The sequence below is a fragment of the Belonocnema kinseyi genome, chromosome 4 (assembly GCF_010883055.1).
Source record: "Belonocnema kinseyi isolate 2016_QV_RU_SX_M_011 chromosome 4, B_treatae_v1, whole genome shotgun sequence".
Classification (NCBI taxonomy): domain Eukaryota; kingdom Metazoa; phylum Arthropoda; class Insecta; order Hymenoptera; family Cynipidae; genus Belonocnema; species Belonocnema kinseyi.
In genome coordinates, this window is record NC_046660.1 from 29,562,788 (window position 1) to 29,585,501 (window position 22,714).

General features: G+C 25.8%; 1 protein-coding gene across 1 annotated transcript in view; it reads right to left on the reverse strand.

Annotated features, from left to right (window-relative positions):
- Positions 1–22,714, reverse strand: part of LOC117171570 (acid sphingomyelinase-like phosphodiesterase 3a) — a 207,162-nt gene that overhangs the window by 60,780 nt on the left and 123,668 nt on the right. Inside the window, exon 6 of the mRNA XM_033359005.1 lies at positions 831–1,036. Coding sequence (XP_033214896.1) covers positions 831–1,036 — 206 coding nt within the window. The remainder of the gene's footprint in view (positions 1–830; positions 1,037–22,714) is intronic.

Sequence of the window (22,714 nt, forward strand, 5' to 3'; positions counted from 1 at the left end):
TTTAAATTAAACTACTCGCTTAAACGTCGAACTATTTTTTAAAGAATTATTTTCTTTGGTTGGAGATTGAACTATTTCGTGAAAGATTTTTTTTTTGTAGAATGAGAATTTTTTAGAAAAGAAATTCAAGTTTTCCATGATTGGTTAAATATTAATCGTTTTAAGTTAGAAATTTGGTTGCAAATTCGTTTTTCTGGATATAAAAACAATATTTTTATTTAAAAATTTTAACTACTTGGTCCACAGTTAAACAAATTTCTTGAAAATTAATTTTTTCTGGATATAAAATTAATCTTCTCATTCAAAAATGTAAGTGTAAGAGTTAAATGAATTTCTTGAAAATGTATTTAATTAGTTAATGATTAATTTTTTGGTCGAGAAACTATTTGATTAAAAATTGGTCTTTATTCGTTTGAAAATTAGTTTTTTAAATAAAATATCAAACTATTCGGTTATTAGTTGAAAATTGATCGTTATAAAAATGAACAATGTTGCAATTTTTTTCGTTTCAAACTGCAAAATCTTTATTGGCTTTAATCGGCGGTCGTCGAGTAACGAGCCTTAAGTAAGGACAGGTTTGGAAAGCGCTCGGAGAGGTGACTTTTTACGATATTGTCCAGGTTTTCTGCAGTTTTCCGCTCCTTTAGCAAAAAAGTCCAAAAGAACGTGAACACCCTCAAAGACTCGCTCTGCCAGCACTGATGTGCCCTATAAACTCGATAGCTTTTTTTATAGCCTTGGATATTTGATAAAAATGAAATCATACTATCGATCAATCAACGAAAAAAGATTTGTCACATCAAGCTGGATAAGGTTTCATGTCTACTTACGGTTTCCTTTTTACTTCTTGCAGTATCCAGAACGGATTGGAACCAAGCCCACTGACCTAGAGGGTCGTTCGAATTGTCCGTGGCGGTGTTGGTGGAGCGTTGTGGCACCCGATTATCGATCACGGAACCGACATTCAACCATAAATTCGTATTGAGAAAAATGATCCAGTAATTCTTCGTTCGTTGCTCGATCGTGTAGAATCCGGCTGAAACAAATTTAGAGGCACCATAAATTTTACATTTGGTAAAGCTTGGTTATCCGTTTATGGCTAGTCACGTACAGCTTCCTTTGCTGGTGCTCGATTCAAAAAGCCAATTGATCAATTGAAAATATCAATATTTTTCAACAGTTGGGATCAGCGTTTTCTTAAAACGAGAAATTCATTTTATTTTTCTTTCTAACCATAAAGTCACATAGGAGGGAAATCACAAAGGTATTGTAAGACGAGGCACTTCTCAGATCAAACATTTATATTTAATTCCCTATCGATACATTAAAGACCAACATTATTGACATTAAAAATTCAGTAATTGCATTTTAAACTAAATACGGTAGAGGTTTGCTTATCCGAGCCCGCTTTATCCGAGCCCGCTTTATCCGAACCCGCTTTATCCGAGTTCGCGATTATCCGAGATCTTATCCGAGCTATAGTACAAAAGTAGGCAGTATTATCCGAGATTTATGCATTATTCTTACACATGAACTAGTCTTAACCAACCAGGGCAGATCTTCCTAAACCTTTGATCTGATTGGTTGATAATCTAAATGCTCTATACGTTAAAAACTGTGTGGATCGTTCTTAAATAAAGATACATCATGACATATGCAATGTAAACTATTCATAAGATTTTTTCAAAAATTAATTGTACAATTTGAATATTTATTTAAGTATAATTTCAGTTTATTATACTGAGACTTCTTTTTATTTAAATTTCCATTTTATCCGAGTTTCATGCTCATCCAAGTGGGAACTGGTCTACAATAGTTCGGATAAGCAACGCTCTGCTGTAGTTGAATTTTGAAGCCAAAAGGCTATTTCTTTAGAAGAAAATTGAATATTTAACGAAGAAAAATGACTTTCCTAACATTAAAGATAAATTTTCAAGCACAAAATGACCAGTTTTTAACAAAAATAGATCAATTTGAAATTAAATGATTACACGTGTAACCAAGTGGTTGAATTTTTTAATAGAAGTTGAATTTGTAACCTACAAAAATTTACTTTTAACGAAAAAATCTTTTGAATTCTCTCAGAATTCTGATCTTAAAAAGGTGAGTTTTTAAACAAAAATAAAGCAATGAGATATAAAGTTAAAAAGCAAACTTTTAACAACAAAGTTATCAAGCAGTTGAATTTAAAGGAAAATTTCAAGATGAATTTGAAATCAAATTGTTGAATCCTTAATTAAACAGATGCGTTTTAAATGAACAACGTTAATTTTCCACTTATCTAGAAGAATTATCCTTAAAGTAGTTAAGATTTCAAGATAAACAATCAAAATTCTGAAGAAACCTTAGATTTTAAAACTAGAAAAGAAGAATTTTGTAAAAGAAAATTAATTTGCAATAATGAAAGATGAATATTCAACAAAATAGTCGACTTTTTAACGTAATTATTAACAAATAAAAGAAACAAAATTAATTTCTAGCAAAGAGAGAAGATTTATCAATAAAGAAAGATCAATTTTTTCTCTTAAATATTAATTTCCAAACCAAAATGACTTATTTTTAACAAAACAGTAAAATTTTCTGCCAAAAAAGATAACTTTTGAAATTGTTGAAATTTACACCAAAAAGATTAATTTTCCACCAAAAGACAATTTTGTAAATAAATACACGATTTTACACAAAGTAGTTAAATTTTCAAATAAAAAGATCTATTTGCAACCTAAAATAATATCTTTAATTTTCTGTTTTCAAAACTAAGTTTTAGTAAAAAATATTTTTAAACTAGATAAATTCAACTAAGAACACGAATTTTTCAGAAGAGTTGAATCCTCGACCAAAGTGATTAATTCTCAAGAAAGAAGATTAATGATCTATTCAAGGAGATAATTTATCATCAAAATATGTTACATGAATTTGCTATCACAAATTTCGATTTTCAACTTATAAAGAATAAATTAAGTGAAATTTTCAACTGAATTGTTTGATTTTGAACCAAATAGTTAAAACTTGCAAGAACAAAATGAATTATCAGTCACAGAAAAGGCGAATTTAAAAAAGTTAATCTTTCAATTAAAAATGACAGATTTTTAGTAAAAAAGAATCTTCAAGAAATTAGTTGACTTTTTTTAGCAGAATTCAATTTTAAACTGAAAGAAATCATGTGGAAACAAATAGATGAATATTACGCAAACTACGTCAACCAAAGAAAATAATTTATTTCTCAACGAAACAGATAACATTTCAGTTTAAAAATGATGCACCCTAAAAAAAAAATAATAATTTTCAACAAAGTAGTTTAAATGCTTCAACTTTTCATTCAGAACTTGAACTTCCTAGCAAAAACAAGAATTTTTAACAGAAGTGATTAACCTCCACCTGATACAAGGAAATTTTATACTGAAGAAGATCAATTTTCCACCAAAAATAAAAAAAGTTACATTTTTGGCTAAAAATTAAATTAAATAAAGAACTTTCAACTAGATTGTTAAATTTTGAACAAAATTAATGAACCGTTAACAATCAGATAAAGTTTTAACAAAAAAGTTCAATCTTCAAACAAGAAGGTAAATTTGCAGTTTAAAAAATCAATTTTTAACAAAAAATGGAATAATTTTATTTGCAATCAAAAAAGTTAATTGATGAAAAAAAATTTAACAAATGAGTCCAATTTTTAACTAAATAGATAAACCTTCTGTCAAGAAAATAATTTTTTAACAAAATGGTTCCATTTTTACACAAGTAGCTTAATTTTCAATTTAAAAAGAAGAAATTTTCAACCAAAAATAAAACAATTACATTTGTAGCTAGGAAAGTTATTTTTTCGACAAACAAAAAATGATTTTTTGAAAAGCTAATTAAACTTTAAGCCAACGAAATGAATTTTTTAACAACAAACATGATTTTTTAATCAAATGTTTCAACTTTGAACCAAGTATTTAATTTTTTATAAAAGATATGTATGATCAATTAATTTAATAATAGATACTATAATCCAAAAGGGTGACAAACGAACAATATTGTTGAATTTCAATGTGAATAATAAAATTACCTAATTTTTTATGTACCAATTTTTCATTTTTATCTACCATGAAGATTCAAATACTGCTGGTTAAGTCAGTCATAATTGAACAAATTTCAATCAATAAAAGCTTATTACACGTGGAATTGAAGTAAATTTTAATATACCAGCAGCAAAGAATTATCAAATTTCACTAACACTTAATAAATTGTTGTCAAAGCTGGAAAAAAAATCAAACAAAAATGAACAAACTTTAATATATTTTCGTTTGCAGCTTTGTCACTCTCCACTGTTATAGAATGAAAACTTAATTGTTAAAAATGTGTTTTTTCTACTTTCCAAAAACAAACACAAATCAAAAGTCAAATTAAGAATCACTGGGTAATGAATTATGATGTACCTGCATCTAGCAAAAGACTGTTTAGCGTATTTTGATTTTCTTCAAAGGAATAACATTTCTAGGATGAAAAATTCAGGGAGTCTTCGATGTTTCTCCAAGCAAAAAAATATAAGGGCTATGATAGGTTTTCAAGGACTACTCGGACGCTAGACTCCCTAGATAAGCATGCTGATTCTATACCGGCCATTGTAAAGATTTTTGATTACAATTTTTCTTCTGTATTTGTAAATTCCATTTTTCCTAATACAAGCCTAATAAAGGAAAATCTTTGGATATTTCAAGTGATAAAATTTAATGATTAGAAGTATTTATATAGTCTTCAAAAATACTTGCTGCGCTATTCTTAAAATACTATGGTTTCTTTATAGCATATCCCTATCAACAGAAGTCATTCCGCAGCAGTGGAGGTGTAGCTATATGGCTTATATCTACAAAGTGGGTGATAAAGCCGAAACATAAAACTACAGATCGTTTAGTATTATTAATACAATTGTCCAGATATTTATGAGCATAATCACAGACAAAATATCTATCTGGACTATGAATAATTTGTTAGATAAGCCGTATGGCTTTATTTTCGGTTTATTCACAATTTATAAGAAAGGCCCCATATAGAAATTTACAATCGTATTCAAATTCCACAAACTTTCCAAAAGCCTTCGATTAAGTTAATCATCTGAGCTTAATTCAAAAGCTCAGAGCTTTTTGATTTTATGGACAATTACTAGAATAGTTCAATGGCTATAAAAGTGGAGGGTGGATCTCTGTAAAACTTAAAGGAACTTGCTCCTTTATTTGTACGTAATAATCTCCCTGGATATAAGACGAACAAAAAACATCTTTGTATGTTGTTATAGTTGCTGCGATATTCTTACACCACAATGATTTCTTTATAGCCAATCCCTCTCAAAAGGAATCTTTCCCAAGCAATGGAAATTTATCTAGATTGCTTCTATCAGCAAATTGAGTGATAAAGCCGATATAAAAAAACCATAGAACAGTTAGTATTATCAACAAAATTGTCAAGATATTTCAGAGCATAGTTAGTGGAAAAATATCCCTCTGGAGTAAGAATAATTTTCTAGATGTGCAGCATGAAAAAACTTTTCGATTTAATGGACAGATACTAGAATGGTTTAATAGCTATATAAGTGGGTGTTTAATCTTTGTAAAATGTGAAGGAACTTGCTTTATTATTTGTATATACTAATCTTCCTGGATATGCAAATTATAAAAAATAAATATTTGGATGCAGCTACAGTTGCTGCGCTATTCGCTAACCACTATGGTTTCTTTATAGAAAATACCTATCCCAAAGAGTCTTTCCACAGCAATGGAAATTGCTTCTATCCTCAAATTGAGTGGTAAATCCGATATAAAAAACCAAAGACCAGTTAGTACTATTAACACAATTGTCTAGATATTTCAGAGCATAATAAGATACAAAAGATCCAGCTGAAGCATGAAAAATTTGTTAGATGAGTAGCATTAAATTTGTTAGATGAGTAGCATTGCAAAGAATGTTTTAATAGTCATACAAGTGGGCGGTGGATTTCTGTAAAATCTGAAGGAACTGGTTTCTTTATTTAAATATACTGATCATCCTGGATTTGCGACTAATAACAAAATATATTTGGACGGAGCTACAGTTACTGCGCTATTCGTTAACCACTATGGTTTCTTTATAGAAAATACCTATCCCAAAGAGTCTTCCTACAGCAATGGAAATTGCTTCTATCCACAAATTGAGTGGTAAATCCGATATAAAAAACCACAGACGAGTTAGTATTATTAATACAATTGTCAAAATATTTCAGAGTATAGTGAGATACAAAAGATCCATCTGAAGCATGAGATATTTGTTAGATGAGTAGCATTAAATTTGTTAGATGAGTAGCATTAAATTTGTTAGATGAGTAGCATTGCAAAGCTTATAAATTTAATGGACAGATACAAGAATTTTTTGATTGCTATACAAGTTGGCGGTGGATTTCTGTAAAATCTAAAGGAACTGGTTTCTTTATTTGTATATACTGATCATCCTGGATTTGCGACTAATGAAAAAATATATTTGGACGGAGCTATATTTACTGCGCTATTCGTAAACCACTTTGATTTCTCTATAGATCATTTTTTCTCAAAGAATCTTTCCGCAGCAATGGAAATTGCTCCTATCCGCAAATTGAGCGGCAAATCCGATAAGAAAAACCACAGACCAGTTAGTATTATCAATGTAATTGCCAAGATATTTCAGAGCATAGTTGGAGACACAAGATCTATCTGAATTATGAACAATTTGTTAGATGAGTAGCATAAAATTTGTTAGATGAGCAGTATTAAATTTGTTAGATGAGTAGCATTGCAAAGCTTATAAATTTAATGGACAGATACTAGAATGTTTTGATTGCTATACAAGTGGGCGGTGGATTTCTGTAAAATCTGAAGGAACTGGTTTCTTTATTTGAATATACTGATCATCCTGGATTTGCTACTAATAAAAAAATATATTTGGACGGAGCTATGGTTACTGCGCTATTCGTAAACCATTTTGGTTTCTTTATAGAAAATACTTTCCCAGAGAATCTTTCCGCAGCAATGGAAATTGCTCCTATCCACAAATTGAGCGGCAAATCCGATATGAAAAACCACAGACCAGTTAGTATTATCAATGGAATTGCCATTATATTTCAGAGCATAGTTAGGGACAAAAGATCCACCCGAAGTATGAACAATTTATAAAATGAGTAACATGATAAAGCTTTTGAAATGAATGGACAGGTACTAGAGCTATTCAATAGCTATACAATTAGACTTCAGATTTTTGTAAAATGTGAAGAAACTTGCTTCTTTATTCGAAACCAAATCCCTATCGAAAATAGTCTTTCTGTAGCAAGAGAAATGTAGCCAGATTGCTCCTTTCTACAAAGTGGGTTGTAAAGCCGTTATCAAAAAGCACAACCCAGTTAGTATTATTGATACAATTATCAAGATATTTCAAGGCATAGTTAGAGGCAAAATATCCTTCTGGAGTATGAATAAATTGTTAAATGAGCAGCATGTCAAAGCTTTTGGATTTAATGGACACATACTAAAATGGTTTGATAGCTGCATAATTGGGTGGGGATCTCGTAAAATGTAAAGGAACTCATTCCCGTGAATTTCTCGCAAAATTAGGTGTGATACAAGTATCTCAATTAGCTCCTGTCTTTTTTAAGTGCTAGCGATATACCTGATCTGTTTTAATTTATCAAGCTGCTAGAGTATGCTGATGAATTAAACATTTAGCAGATTATTAATTTACTGCGAGATGCAGAGAATTTATAAAGCGACCTCAATACCTCAGAATCATGCTGCATTCATAATGGTATGCCCTTGAATGCAAAACCATGTCAGGAACTTAGATTCCCACGAGCACTACATCTAATTGTTAATTATCATTACTTAAAATTTTTGGCTTCATCAAGTGTCGCTTTAGAAAATTTGGGAACGGGTCAGACCTATTATAATGTATATTGTTCTCTGGCACGGTTTCCACTTTAGGTTATATCAAGGAATTAGAAAAATTTCAACATAATTTTCTCAGATGGGTTGCTAAAAGACTTCGGATTTCCAATACGGATAGCTGATGATTATTTGAAAATTGCAGCTATTTTGAAAATTAGCTCAAAATTTTTTTGAATTAGTTCGTTACAAGTAGGCTGCCAGGAAAAAAGTGTTCTTTAATTAAAATCATCATCTTTAATGTTCTTCTATTCATTTCGTGAATATCTTTTTTACACAAAAATAATTATTTGGTCGCAAGATTAGATAAATTTTTCAGCGAACAAATAATATTTGCTGAAAAAATATTCTGTTTAAGCTAAATTGAAATGGTTTCGAATTTGAATTTGGAAGGAAATTCCATTTCCTTCAAAAAATATGCTTTTGATAGAAGACATTCTTCTGTATGTTTAGGCTTTTTAATTCGAGTTGTGACTGAAATATCAACAATTATGTTTTTTCTTGAGAATTAATCATTTTTAATTGAAAATATTAACTATTACATGCTAATTAAACTTTATTAGTCAAAAATTCAACTAGGTGGTTAAAGTTGAACGACTTTGTCAAAAATTCTTTTTTTTTTGTTCAACATTAATTCTATAAACTGAAGATTTAATAGTTCCATTTTGCGTGAGAGTTTCATATTTTTCAGTTAAAAATTAAACTGTATCTTTGAAAATTCAACCGCTTCGTGAAAAATTAATCTATTATGGTTGACAATTGTTATTGTTTACAAAAAAATCATTTGCTATCTTTGTCCTTAGACTGTTTGCAGTTTTAGTTAAAAATTTAAATGTTTGGTTAAAAATTCAGCTTTTTGTGAAAATGAACCTAGTTTGGTTTAGAATTCTATTTTTAGTCGGAAATTGCACTGCTTTGTGAAAAACAATTATACTTCTCCTTAGAATTAATATTGTTAAAGACAAATTTATTAGTTTCATTTTTCTTTTATAATTTTTTCTTTCTCAGATGAAAATTCTTCTATTTTGTTGAAAATTCAGCTGTTTCGTGCAAAATTAATCTTAATTGGTTTAAGATTCAACTATTTTGTTCAAAATTCAACTGTTTTATTGAAAATGCAATTTTCTTTTTAATAATTCTATTCTGGTTGAAAATTAATGTGTTTAACTGAAAATTTAACAGTTCCATTTCTCGTTGGAATTTTATCCTTTTTAAAATAAAAACTCAACTGCCTTGTGAAAAATTAATCTATCATTGGTTAACCATTAATTCTGTTGACAAAAAATTCAACTGTCCAATTGTTCGTTATAATTTTATAAGTTTTACTTAAATATTCAACGATTTGATTGCAAATTCAGTTGTTCGGCTGTATCTTTCTTAATTAAAAATGCAACTGTTTTATTGAAAATCAGCTATAATGAAAATATAATCAATTTTATGCAAGAATAATTTTTTTATCTGAAAAGGTAACTGTTTCATTTTTTTTTTAATTTAGATAATTTTCCAGTTAACAATTCAAGAATTTGGTAAGAAATTAATACTGCTAACAAAAAATGCGTACGTCCTATTTTTCGTTGGATTTTCAATAATTTAATTCCATTATATTATTATCATTATGAAGTGCTGGTTTCTGTATTAGAAGGAATTTACTTTTTTAAATCCAAAAGTCAATAAAAAGGTTAAGTTTCAATTATTTTGTTGAAAATTCCTTTTTTCATATCGAACTTTGAATTTTTTTCTTTTGACGAAATTTAAACTAATTATTGTTTTTTTGTTGAAAATTCATTTTGTTTGATGGAAATACAACTATTTTGTTCAAAGTTTGACTACTTCATAAAAAATTTAACTCTTTGGTTGGAAATTGTTTTTTTTTTAAGTTAAAACCTGATTTTATTAACTAAATGTATACCCTTTAAAATTAAATTAATAATTGTATCCACCTGAATTTCATTTAAAAGTATTTCTTGCCCTATGTTCTTAAAAAATATTTTTAATTTCACTCTTTAAAAAAAAAATTATCTGTGATATAAAATAAAAATAAAATGTTAGTGACTTTTTTGGAAAAGGGAAAATTCATAATTTACAATTTAAAATCCACAAAAAGTTTTAAATGTTAAAAGTTATATACGAAATGATTGTTTTCCGGAATTGAAAAGATGTTTTTCCTGAAAATCTGCTTGAAAATCAAGGGTTTTTTCACTACCCTTAAAAGCTATTTATGAAGCTTTAAATCTCTGAAGCTATTGACCAGTTCGCGTGTCCCGCCTGTTGAGCTCTTTAAAATTTCAGGTCAATGTTTTACAACACACAAGAGGAAACAGAAATCGATTCGTTCGAGAGGTGAGTGGCACTTCAAATAGAGTCAATAGATTATCTCTCTCTGATAAAAAAAAAAAATTCTCACATTTTCAAGTACCATCGACTATAATAATGTGTAACTACATAGTCAATAATTGAACCCACTTAAAGAGATAAAAAAATCTAGATACTTTTTATTACGGAAGAAAAAATCTTTACAGCATTCACTCCATTAAAATTAATTAATTTTAAAATTGAATGCAATGAGTTGATTATGATCACGAAGGACTGTGATATAAGGGAATAATTAATTAAATTTTCATCAAAGCTTTATGAATATTACGTTCAAATAAAATTGGAAAATTCACATAGAAAATAATGAAGTCTCGGTTGCATATTTAACATGAACGACGATATTAACATTAAACTGAAGAGACCCATTGAGAAGAGTCAATTAAATTTTATTATCAAATTAATGCTCGATACTTACGACTTGTTTTAAATAAATGAAAGCGTTTCTTTAGGATAATTTTTTGCATTAAACTAAAATTAACTTTGAGAGTAAAGAAATAATGTTTAATTGAGAAAAAACTTTTATTAGCAAAAAAAAAAAACATCTCTTTGAACCAAAGAAATTTTTTTTTAACCACCAAAAATGTATTGGGAGGTATAGAAATAAATTAAACAATATATTGACGTAACACAAGAATGCTTTTTTGACATTCTTTAGTTACAAGCATTTTCAAATTATTTACAAAAAAAGAAGTATGAGAAGTTTTTTTTTTTAAATTATATAAGTTTTATTATTTTCTTGAGACAATTAGGAAAGAATTTTAAATACTTAAGATGTGTGAAAAAAATAATGTAGAAGATTTTAAAAAATATATATTTTATTTTAATGCATTTTACAAATTATTAGAAAAATTTTAGCCTTTTTAAAAGATATTTACGTCTTTTATCATTTCAGAAGAAATAATAAATATTCTATAAATTTTCGGATATGCTTCCAGGGTTTAAATTATTTTAAATCTATACAAAGCCTCTTGAATTCCTAAAAATATTTTAAAATGAATCGAATTTTTTTTGAAATTTTGAAAAATCATTTAAAATGTAAAAAATTTACCTCAAAATATTCAAAAATTTCTTACGAATTTGAAGAAAATTATAAAAGATTTTTTAATATTTCAGATTCGCCAACAAAAAATCTAGATTAAAAAATATATATTTTTTACGGGATTTTACAAAATAATAGAAAAAGTTTGAGCCCATTTAAAATTAATATCTACACACAACTTCTTAAATTTTTAAAAATATTTTTATCTGACTGGAATTTTTTTTCAAATTTTAAAAAGTTATTTAAAATCTAAAACGCTGCCTCAAAATATCCCCAATTTCCCTAAGAACTTAAATAACATTTATTTCTTCACTCGAGACCTTTCGAAGTTATTTTAATTAAGGGCATAATATACTTTACCATATGAGTTTTCAGTTTTCCGTACATTTTGTACACAATTTTTAATTTGAAAAAAAATTAGTGTCCAGACGTTTGCGTTTCTAAGGTCTAACTTTCTTTTTGTTTAAAAACTTTCACATAAATCTGCATTTTTTTTAATCTTCTGCAGTTTAAAAATCTTCTTTATTCTCCTTAAATCTTCGAAATATTTATAGAATTTTATTGTTTCATTTATTTTTTATTTTTTAATGTTACCAAATTCACATATTTTGTTTTAAAATCTTCTACTCTTTCTCGAAATTTAAGGAATATTTGATGTTTCAAAATCTTTTTTGAATTTTCTCCTAAAGCTCATTTTTCAAATTAAAAAATCTAAAGAAATTGTTTTGGGAACCTAAAGAATTTATGTCATTATCCTGCATTTTTTAAAAAGTCCTAAAATATCTTATAAATTTTCATTGTTTTTTAAATCGTTTAAAAATTTCTAAATATCTCTTAAATTTACTATAATTTTTTCTAAAATTATATATTTTGGCACGATGTTGCTTTAAAAGCTTGTAAACCCTTTTCTTATTTTATGAAATAATTTGAAAAGTTTTGTAATATTTTTTAAAGAGCTCTTAGAACTCATTAGTAAAAAATGGTTTGAAATTTTCCCATGAATCTAAACTACTTATTTTTTCTTCTCTTGACGCCCGAAAAAATTAAGTTTACCTAAATTTGAATTAAATCCCGGAAAGTGGAAATAGTTGTATTAAAATTTTTCATTTTTTTAAACAATTTTGAAATCTTTAAAATTTTAAATTATTATTTCAGAATGTAATATTAACTGCTTGAAATTTTCCCATAACTGTTTAAAAAAATTTAATCTCAAAATCTTTCAAAATTATTAACATGCTTCTATTGTTCTAATTCTTAAAATGAGCTTTTTCAATAATTTTATTTTACTTATCTCTTTGAAAATTGAAAAAAACGATTACCCAGATGCAAAAAAAGAAAACATTGTTTTCTTCTTAAAAACTCTGGAATTATAATATGGTAGCAAACAAAAGTTATAATTGAATCTTTATCTAGTTCGATGTTGTAACACAATCAGTCATCTAACAATTAATTGATTTTTTTATCAATGATAACATAAAAAGCATTAAACAATCATTTTCATTCAAACATAGAAATAATGTGTATTTTGCGTTTTCTTTTAATATCACATAATTCTTTAAAATTTGTTTTATTAATTACTTTTGATACTAATTTCAAAAAGAGATCAAACATATTTTTATATGTTTTGAAAAGTCGAATGGAAATGCACATTTCAGTACATCAGAATCATTTGAAAAATTATTTAATTAAAATAATATAATTTCGAATTTAAATTAACCTAATAATTAGTAATTATTCTGTTCATAAAATAATGAAATTTGAAATTTTGTATTTTAAACATCAGTAGAATGTTATAACATTAATTATAGCCGATATTTAATAATATAACATTCATGTAAATGGTCAATTTGTTTACTTGAATTAAAGTTTTTAAATTTAGTCTATATTTAATTTACATTGTGAAAAGTATTAATGAACTAATAATTAATTAATCTGTTCATAACATAAACAGAATTAAACTATAATTCTCATTCAAAAATCGAAATAAGTTCCCCTCTCCGTTTTTTTAATTTTCACTTTTATTTATGAAAATTTTCTTGCTTGGCAACTTTTGATACTCATTCAAGAACAAAATTAAAACATTTTCAGAAAAATTAAATGCAGATACTCACTTGACAACATCAGAATCATTTGAAATATTATTAAATTAGAACTGTGGTATTTGAAATATTAATTCACTTTTATCATGATGCATTAAACAATTATTTCCATTTATACACTCAAATATTGTTTAGAATATATTTTTAAATTTGAAGCAGTACTTTTACACCTCTAATCTATTAATTACCTAAATTTTTTTTTTTTAAATTAAACTATATGTAAATATAAGTTTGAAAATAAAATTCAGACTCATTTCATAATTATCACAATCATCATCAAAATTTATACAATTGAAATATAAATGTTTAAAAGAAAGAATAAACTTCGAAACAAAAGGTATTAGCTTATATTTAATTATGTAATCTGAAACTAAATACAGTAGAACCTCGCTTATCCGAGGCCGCTTTATCCGAGGCCGCTTTATTCGAGTTCGCGATTATTCGAGGCTGAAAAGAAAATAGTTGACCCGTCTTATCCGAGCTATAGCGCAATAGTAGTTCGTATTATCCAGCCCTTATGCATTATTCATACATATGAACGTTCTTAACCAACCAAAACAGATTTTCCCAAACCTCTGCTCTTATTGGTTAATAATGTATATACACTTTACGTTAAGAACTGCGTGGATTGCTCCTAAATAAAGATACATCATGGCATATATGATATAAACTATTTACGAGATTGTTTAAAACATAAAGTTGTAAAATTTGAATATTGATTTAAGTTTACTTAAAATTAAACCGTTCATAAGTTAAAAAGCCTTAAACACTCGTGTGGAAATAACCCCATTGGGCCCTATTACAAGTCGGGCACTAATCGGGGGCTAGTCGGGTTATTAATTTTGATAAAATATCCAGTCAGGAACTAATCGGGGACTAGTTGGGCTTTTTGTTGTCCAAATTTCAGTCGGGGCCTGGTCGGTGGTTGGTCAAGGGCTAGTCGGGCCTTTTTGTTCACTTATGATTTTTTTATTCTAAAACACTAAGAATATATTTAACAATAATTTTACACCGTTTTCTGAAGAAAAGATTTATTAATGTTAAATTCATCTCAAATATACTTAATAAATAATTATGAAGTTAATAATTTTGTACGAAAATCAACCATTCATAGAAACTTTTGATTAAAGTTTTTTTTTTTTTGATTAATCAGTGAAGAGGACTATACTAGCAGTAAACTATTAAGCACGGTACAATTCAGATTTCAATACCACCTTCATTTGAGTCTTGCGGTTCTGGACTGGTAGCTTTAAAGAAAATCCGCAAGGGCGCGACATAACGCCTCTCGCGTAACAGAAATGACGCGTCGAGTGTTTAAGAGAGCATTCCACACGTAACGAAGCATAATTACCTAGAGCAGAGACTATCGTGACTAACATGGCGGTTCCTTCAAAGCGAAGCTCCTCCATTCCTGCGTTCCAGCTGAGGTTTTTTTTTTAAATTAATGTTCCAAAAATTTTGGGTAATTTTAGTTACATAAATTTCTGCATTTTTAAGCGTATGATATGTTCCCCATTAAATCTTGGTTACATTTGACACATTTAAATATTCCAAAAAAGTTTATGGAAATTTCCGTAAATAATAAGTATTTTGACAAACTTTTAGGGAATATTCCACAAATTCCACGCGGTTGTATTATCAAATGACCCCTAATAGTACGAGATCAGGCCCCGACTAGGATAAGTGGGGTCACCTGACTGACTAGCCCCCGACTAATCTACCGTGACGCTACTAGTCGGGGGCTAGTCAGATGACCCGACTAGACACCGAATTTAAGTGGGGTCGAACGTTCAGGAACCAGACTAGTTTCCCATTTAAATTTCTACATGGGCAATTATATTCTTTCGCAATTATTCGTGGAAATTCAATTTATAGTATAATAAATTAAAAATAAATCAGTCTTTTCAAAACGTAAAAATCAGTAAAAAATTGTTTTAACTGAAATATTCGGGTAACTTTTACTTTATATATATTTTTTATTTCGTTACTTTAAATTTAAATCAATAAAAAACTTTTATATGAATTAAAAAAAAGATTGAAGTGTATAAATATACAATTTTTAAATTTCATTTCATATAACTATACCACGCAGTTGCAAACATTTGAAAAATTTATATAATTTTAACTGATTTTAATGAATCTATTTAAAGCCGAAAGAAACTGTTAGTATAGAAATTCTAGCCGAAATTGAATTACATATCCTTAAAGTAAATAATCAAATAAAGTGACATAATTATAAGCAGTTTAAATGTAATCCTTACGTAATTTAATATTGTTAAAAAAGTATACATCTAATAATAATTAATTGATCAGGCTAGAACATAAAAAGAATCAATAATTATATTCATTAAATCATTCTACTAAATTTTTCTTCTTATTTTTACGAACATTGTAATTAATAATAGCCTTTTAAACTGATTCCAGAAAATTTAAAGCATATGTACAGAAAATGTTGAAAATTATATTCAGACTCATTTCGCAACATCAGAAGCATTTGGAAAATGACAACTGAAATATGGGTCTTTTAAACACAAATAAACTTCAATTATTCTACAAACTATATCAAATATTCAATAAAACAAATTTCAAGTTGATTCTCGATTCATGTACTCAATTAAAAAAAAAATCGTTATGTAAATTAATATTGTTAAAAAAATGTATCAGCTAATACAGAATTAATCTGATGGAAGCATAAAAGGTATTGAACTATAATTTACATTTCAACATTGAAATAATTTTGAATTTACATTTTTTTATAAAGATTTCATTTTTAGTGACTTAATATTAATTTAAGGGAGAAAATTAAAACATTTTCACATCTATTTTCAAAAATTAAATGAAAATGTTAATCTCAGAAGTTCAGCATAATTCAGAAAAATTACTTAACTGAAATAGAGGTACTTTAAAAATAAATTGATTTATATTATGCAAATCATATTCAATATTCCATTATATAACCTACAAGTACATAATTTATTTATTTGTTACTTATGTTACTTAAGTTCAAGGTAACAAATTTTAATATTTATTTAATTTAATGTTCGAAAAAAAATATTTAGCTTATATCAATTAGTCATTTTACAAAATAAGAAGCATTAAACAATAATTCTCACTAAAACCTTTAAATAATTTTTAGTTAATACCTTTTTTTTAATGAACTTTCATTTCTAATATTTTTCTTTATTAATAAACTCTTAAACTAATTCCAGAAAATGTAAGTTTTTGTAAAATTAGTTGATGATGTGTACATATAATTTAGAAAATTGGCTTTAAATACTCATTTCACAATATTAGTTACTAAATATTTAAGCAATTTAAATTCAATCTTTATGTACTTTGATATTTTATTGGTTATTATTAAATTTTAATTTATATTATAATATTATTAAACTTAGAGACTTTAGAATATATCTATTAATTTCATAATCTTTTATATTATCTAACAAAATTACATATCAAGATAAAATTTTAAAAAATATCCCTGTAACATTAAATAAACCAATTAAAAATTTATTTAAATTATATTTAATTTTAAATTTGTCAATTAAAATTTAGAATTTATATAGCTACAATATTAAATAGTTAATAAACTTTTATTAGATAAAGTTAAAATAAAAATACTATATTATTTTATTTTAATCTAAAAATAATAAGTTTTTTTACATTAAATCATTAACATAATTAAAACATCAATATAATAAATTTATTAAACTGTAATTCAGCTTATAATAACTTTACGTTTTAATAACAATTTTAATTATAATTTATATAATAATATTATTAAACTTCATGATTTCGCAATATATCTATTAATTTAATAATCGTTTATATTATTTAAAAGAATGAAATTTTAAGATAAACTTTAAATAATTATTACTTCAATATTGAATAAACCAATAAAAATGTATTATTAAAAATAAAAGCTGTTATTGAAAGTAAAAATCAAAAGATACAAAATGCAATAATTATCGGCGATTGATAAAAGTATAAATCTAGTTTTAAGTTCGATTAATTTTATACGTTCAAAACAGAGGTCGCCAGTCGCCATAAAATACGTGATTAACTTGACCATTGTAAGATTCAGTGCCCATGCGCTACTAATGGAGGTTACGAGTTTTTATATATAGGATAATTTCGAATAAGAGTGTGTAAGAGGTTTTTTGAATAACATATTCACTCCGAAATGTATTTTTACAGGCAGAGATTTCAAATTATTTCCTTTAATTTTAATGGAAGATAAATTTCAAGAAGAAGACATTTTTTAAATTTCAAAGGATCTTAAGATTAACATTTTTTTTAAAGATTTCAAACAACTTTTGAAAATTAAACTTTTAATTTTCTTTAATTTGAAATTTTTTGACAATTTTCAATAGTTTAATTTTTAACTGCTCAAAGTTTTCAGGAATTTTTAAAATCATAATTTATTTAAGATTTTCTGAACAATTCTTAAAAGTGCTATTTTTAAGTAATTTTCAACATTTCAATTTTTCTTCTGAAAAATTTGAGTTTTTAAAATTAAATTGATGAAATTTAACTATTGTGAGTTTTTTTTCATTTTCAACAGTTGGAAAATTAACTATGTCAAGCAATTTTTAAGGATTTCAACAATTTAATGAAATGTAAAACAATCAAATTTTATGAAGATTTCAAAAATTATTAGTAATTTAAAAAGATTCTAAAGATTTGCTGAAAAAGAAATATTTAATTTTCTGCAATTTTTAATTTTTGTTCATTTTCAAAATTTCTGTTTTCTTTAACTATGGAAAATTCGACGGTTTGAAATTAAACTGCTAAAGTTTAACTGTTGAGACTGATTTTCTTCAATTTTCAACACAATCAAATCAAAAATTTGCTTAACATTTCAAAAATTATGCGTTATTTTGAGAGATTACAAAGAGTTTTTGAAAATTGAATTTTCAATATTATGAAGTTTTAAATTTTTTGTTAATTTTCCACATTTAAATTTTTTTATCAGTGGAAAATTCGACTGTGGAGAGTTAAATTGTTGACACTCTAGTTTTCTTCAATTTTCAAAAATTAGAATTCCCATATGTCAAAATATATTTACGGAATTGAAAAATTTAAAGAAATATTTAAAAATAAAAATATTTGTTAAGATTTAAAACATTTTGAGTAATTTAAAAAGATTTAATAGAATAATTGAAATTTTAATTTAGAATTTTTTGTCAATTTTCAACATTAAAATTTTCTTAACGGTGAAAAATTTGACTTTCAAAAATTAAACTGATAAAAATAAAAAATTTGAGCATTGAATTGTCCTGATTTTTCAATAGTTAAGAAACGATTCAAATTAAACAAGATTGATGAAACTGTCTCGAGGGTTGTTGAAATAATTCAACGATTTCAATTAATCAGAAAAAACTTAACAAATTTCATGGCTTTTTATAATTATAAGTTATTTTAGATGTTTCTTAACAATTCTTAAAACGCAATTTTTATTATTTCAAACTTGAAAATTAAATAAAAGAGTGAATTTTCAACCATTGAAATTTTAACTATTAAAAATCCAACCTTTTCCAGTTTTCAACTGTTCAATTTGAAACTTTTGAAAATTAATCTGAGAAGGGATTTGTAAGTATTTCAATGATCTTAAACTATATGAACACAATAAGATATTCCAAAGGCTTTTAAAGATTTTAAATTATTTTAAAAGATTCCAATCAATTTTCGAAAGTCCAGTTTTAAATTTTCTGCAATTTCTAAATTCATGTCAATTTTTGACTATCTAATTTGGGAAAACTTTTAAAATTAAAGCGTTAAAAATTAAACTGCTAAGAATTGCATTTGTAAATTAAAGAAAATTGAAAATTTAGCTATTCAAACTTAAACAGAAAAAAATGCAATGAGTACGAGTTCAATTTTCAGCAGTCCAAAATCCATCTGAGCAATGAGTGTTCTACAGGTTTTAACGATTTTAATTTTTTTCCTGTTTTACAGCTTTATTTTATAATATTATAAACTAAATACAATTAAATTTTCAACTTTTGATTTTCTTTTTTTTTCATCACTTCAATATTTCAAAAAAAATATTAAGAGACTTAAACAAATTTTAAAGGATTTCGAAGATTTCAAGTAATTTTATAACAGTTTTAAAAATTATTAACAAATAACTTTTTTCATTAATTTTTAATGCAACTTGCAATCATTTTTAATACTTCAATTTTCAGCTGCTGAAAATTGAACTCTCATCTCTTAAAAATAAAACGTTTAAAATTCAATTTTCTTCAATTTTCAATTCTTTTATTTCTTATTTTTGCAATAATCAACTGTTTAAAATTCCATTCTTAATTTTCTTTCATTTTCAACTCTTCTAAATAAAAAAAATGGAAAAATCTGACAGTGAGAAAAATATACTTGAATCAAAGAAAATTTGTTTTATTCAAAAAAAATTATCAAATAGCTTCAAATCGAAGAAAAGTTTTTTGATTCGAAGAAATTACTTTTGATTGAAAACAGATCACCTGTTAGTAAATCAAGTGCATTTAATTCAAAAAAATTCTTTAATTTAAAGCATATTATTAAATAGCTTCTAGTATAAGAAAAGTGTCTATGATTCAAAGAATTTTTTTTTCATTTAAAGGCAATTATTTAATTGCCTTTAGTCAAAGGAAACTTTATTTGATTCAAAGAAAATGATTAATGGGCTCTTAGTAATTAAAAAGTTTATTTAATCAAAAGAAAATCCCTTTAAATCATAGAATATTATTCAATGGCTTCCAGTGAAAGAAATTACTCTTGATTTGAAAAAGATTCTTTGATTGAAAAAAATGATCAATTAGCTCTTAATAAAAAAATGTATTTGATTCAAAGAAAATTTCTTTTAATCAAAATTTTTTTTTATCAGAAGAAAATTTCTTTCCATCAGTTTTTTTTATTCAAAGAAACTATTCTTGGCTGAAAAAAGATTCTGCGATTTAAAAAATATATTAATTGGCGCTTTGTGAAAAAAGTATATTTAATTAAAAGAAAAGTTCTTTTAATCAAAGAAAATTATAAAATAACCTCCAGTTGACAAAATTTTGTTTCTTTTCAAAAAATTTCTTTTGTTCGGCAAAAGATTCTTTGACTTAAACCAAATTATAAATTCGTTCCTATCCAAATAGCAGTCTCTTTGATTCAAAGTAATTTCTTTGGTAAAAGAAAACGTTTCCTAATTTAAAACGATTTTTTGCATTTTAAAATTATTTTTCATATAATTACAAAAGTAATCTCAAAGAAATGTTTTCTTTGATTTAAGTTAAATATATTTCTAAGTGCAGGCTCGCCCGTATTTTTTATGAATAAAATCATAAGTAAAGAATTGCGTCCACAGTTTCTACATTTCCCGGAAAGTTAACTGAGATAGAAAAATACACATACAGAATTTCATATGATACGGTAAGAAGCTTCGGTATGTACTTTTTAAGATTTAATTCAACGTTGAAAGCTTTCTAGAGATTATTCGTATTGCCCAGCATATAATCCATCATGAAAAGTAATAAATTCATTTGTAAACAGTAAAAGCTCGGCAAGCCAGATTTATTATTTTATTTATTCTACAAATAAAAATAATTTTTTTTTAATCAAATTTTTCCGATTGAATTCTTTTACTATTCTTTTTCTACAATTTTTTTACTGTTTTCAATTCTTAAAATAAATATTTTGTGAATTAAATCTTTGAAACAATATAAAACAAGAAAATATTTTTCAATCAAATAAATATTTATTAAAAATTGGTGAGAAACGAAAGCAAGACCAAATCAAGTAAAAAGAATATTGTTAAAATAATTCTTTTTCGTAATTTGTTCCATCTTTTCATTTGAAATTATTTAAGATCACTTGCAAGATCACTTGTAAAATTTCGTGTTTAAATCATAATAGCGGAAAATTCGAGTTTCTATGACATTTTTTAAAATTATTTTCTACGATTTCCGACAATTAATAAATAAAAGTTCGACCACAAAATGCTAAAAAATAATAAAAATACAACAATATACAAAAAGTACAAAATTTGTCTCAATCATAGACACTAATTTCCTTTCATTTGTATTCTTTCAAAATATTTGTTTAAATTTTCCTGTAAAAAATGAAGCTGTTTCTCTGCATACAATTCGTATTTTCTTCAAAGAAAAAAATCTTATTAATTAGAATTTTGTTTTTCACCAAGCTTTCACTATAAAATCATATAATTTCAAAACCTTCACTTCAAAATAAATTTTTAATAAACCGTAGGAACATTTATTATTTGAATTATTTTATTTCAAAAACATGTTTTATTTTAATTATTTGGATCAAGGTTAACCTAGCATAATATAAGTTATATTCTGTTTCTGCTTTTTGATATTAGTTTTGGAATTAGTGTAAATTTTCTGGAATATATAGCATTAATTTGTCACTACTGTGATTTTGATTTGGAACACCTAGTAATGTGCAAGAAATTCAGTCATGCTTGCCGAAGCACTATAATTACATTAAATTGCTGTGCATTGCTGCTCAAAGCCCTTTTAACTTAGCTTTGGAATCGAAATTACAATATACATAACATACTTCATATTAAATGTACTACAAAACTCTCATCACAGTAAAAAAAAATTATCTTTGATTCCAAGAATATATTTTTTATTTGAGAAAAATATTGCATGATTCAAATATGATGCTTTAAATAAATGACTCAAAAAAGCTTTATTTAAAGAAGTTTCTTTGATTCAATAAAATAACTTTTGTTTTACACAAAATTCTGTGATATAAAGTAAATAAATTTATTTAAAGAAGATTATTTGATTTAAGAAAGATTTTTGGAAACAAATAAGGTTCTTTTATTAAGGAAATTCTTCCATTCAATGCAAAATATTTATTATCATTCCGTCAAAGAAATTTCTTTGGTTCTAAGAAGATTAGACCCTTAAAAAAAGTTACATTGATTGAAAAAATAATTTCAATAGAAGAAAATTATTCTTTGGCCTTTATTCAAGGAAGCGATGGTTTGTCGAAAAAATTTCTTTTGATTTAAAGAAGATTGTTTCAAATTAAACTAAAATATTAATTGGCTCTTATTTCAAGAAATTTTTCAAAAAATTAAAACAAAAATGCTTTTAATAAAATAAAAGTATTCCTTGTCCTTTATTGAAAGAATATATTGTTAGTTTTAAAAATAATGCCTTTTGATTCAAGCGAAAGTTTCAATAATTCCAAAAAATGTATTGCAATTAAAGAAAAGTATTCTTTGGCTCTCATTTAATGAAAAAATTGTTTGATTTAAAGAAATTCCTTTTGTTTCAAAGAAA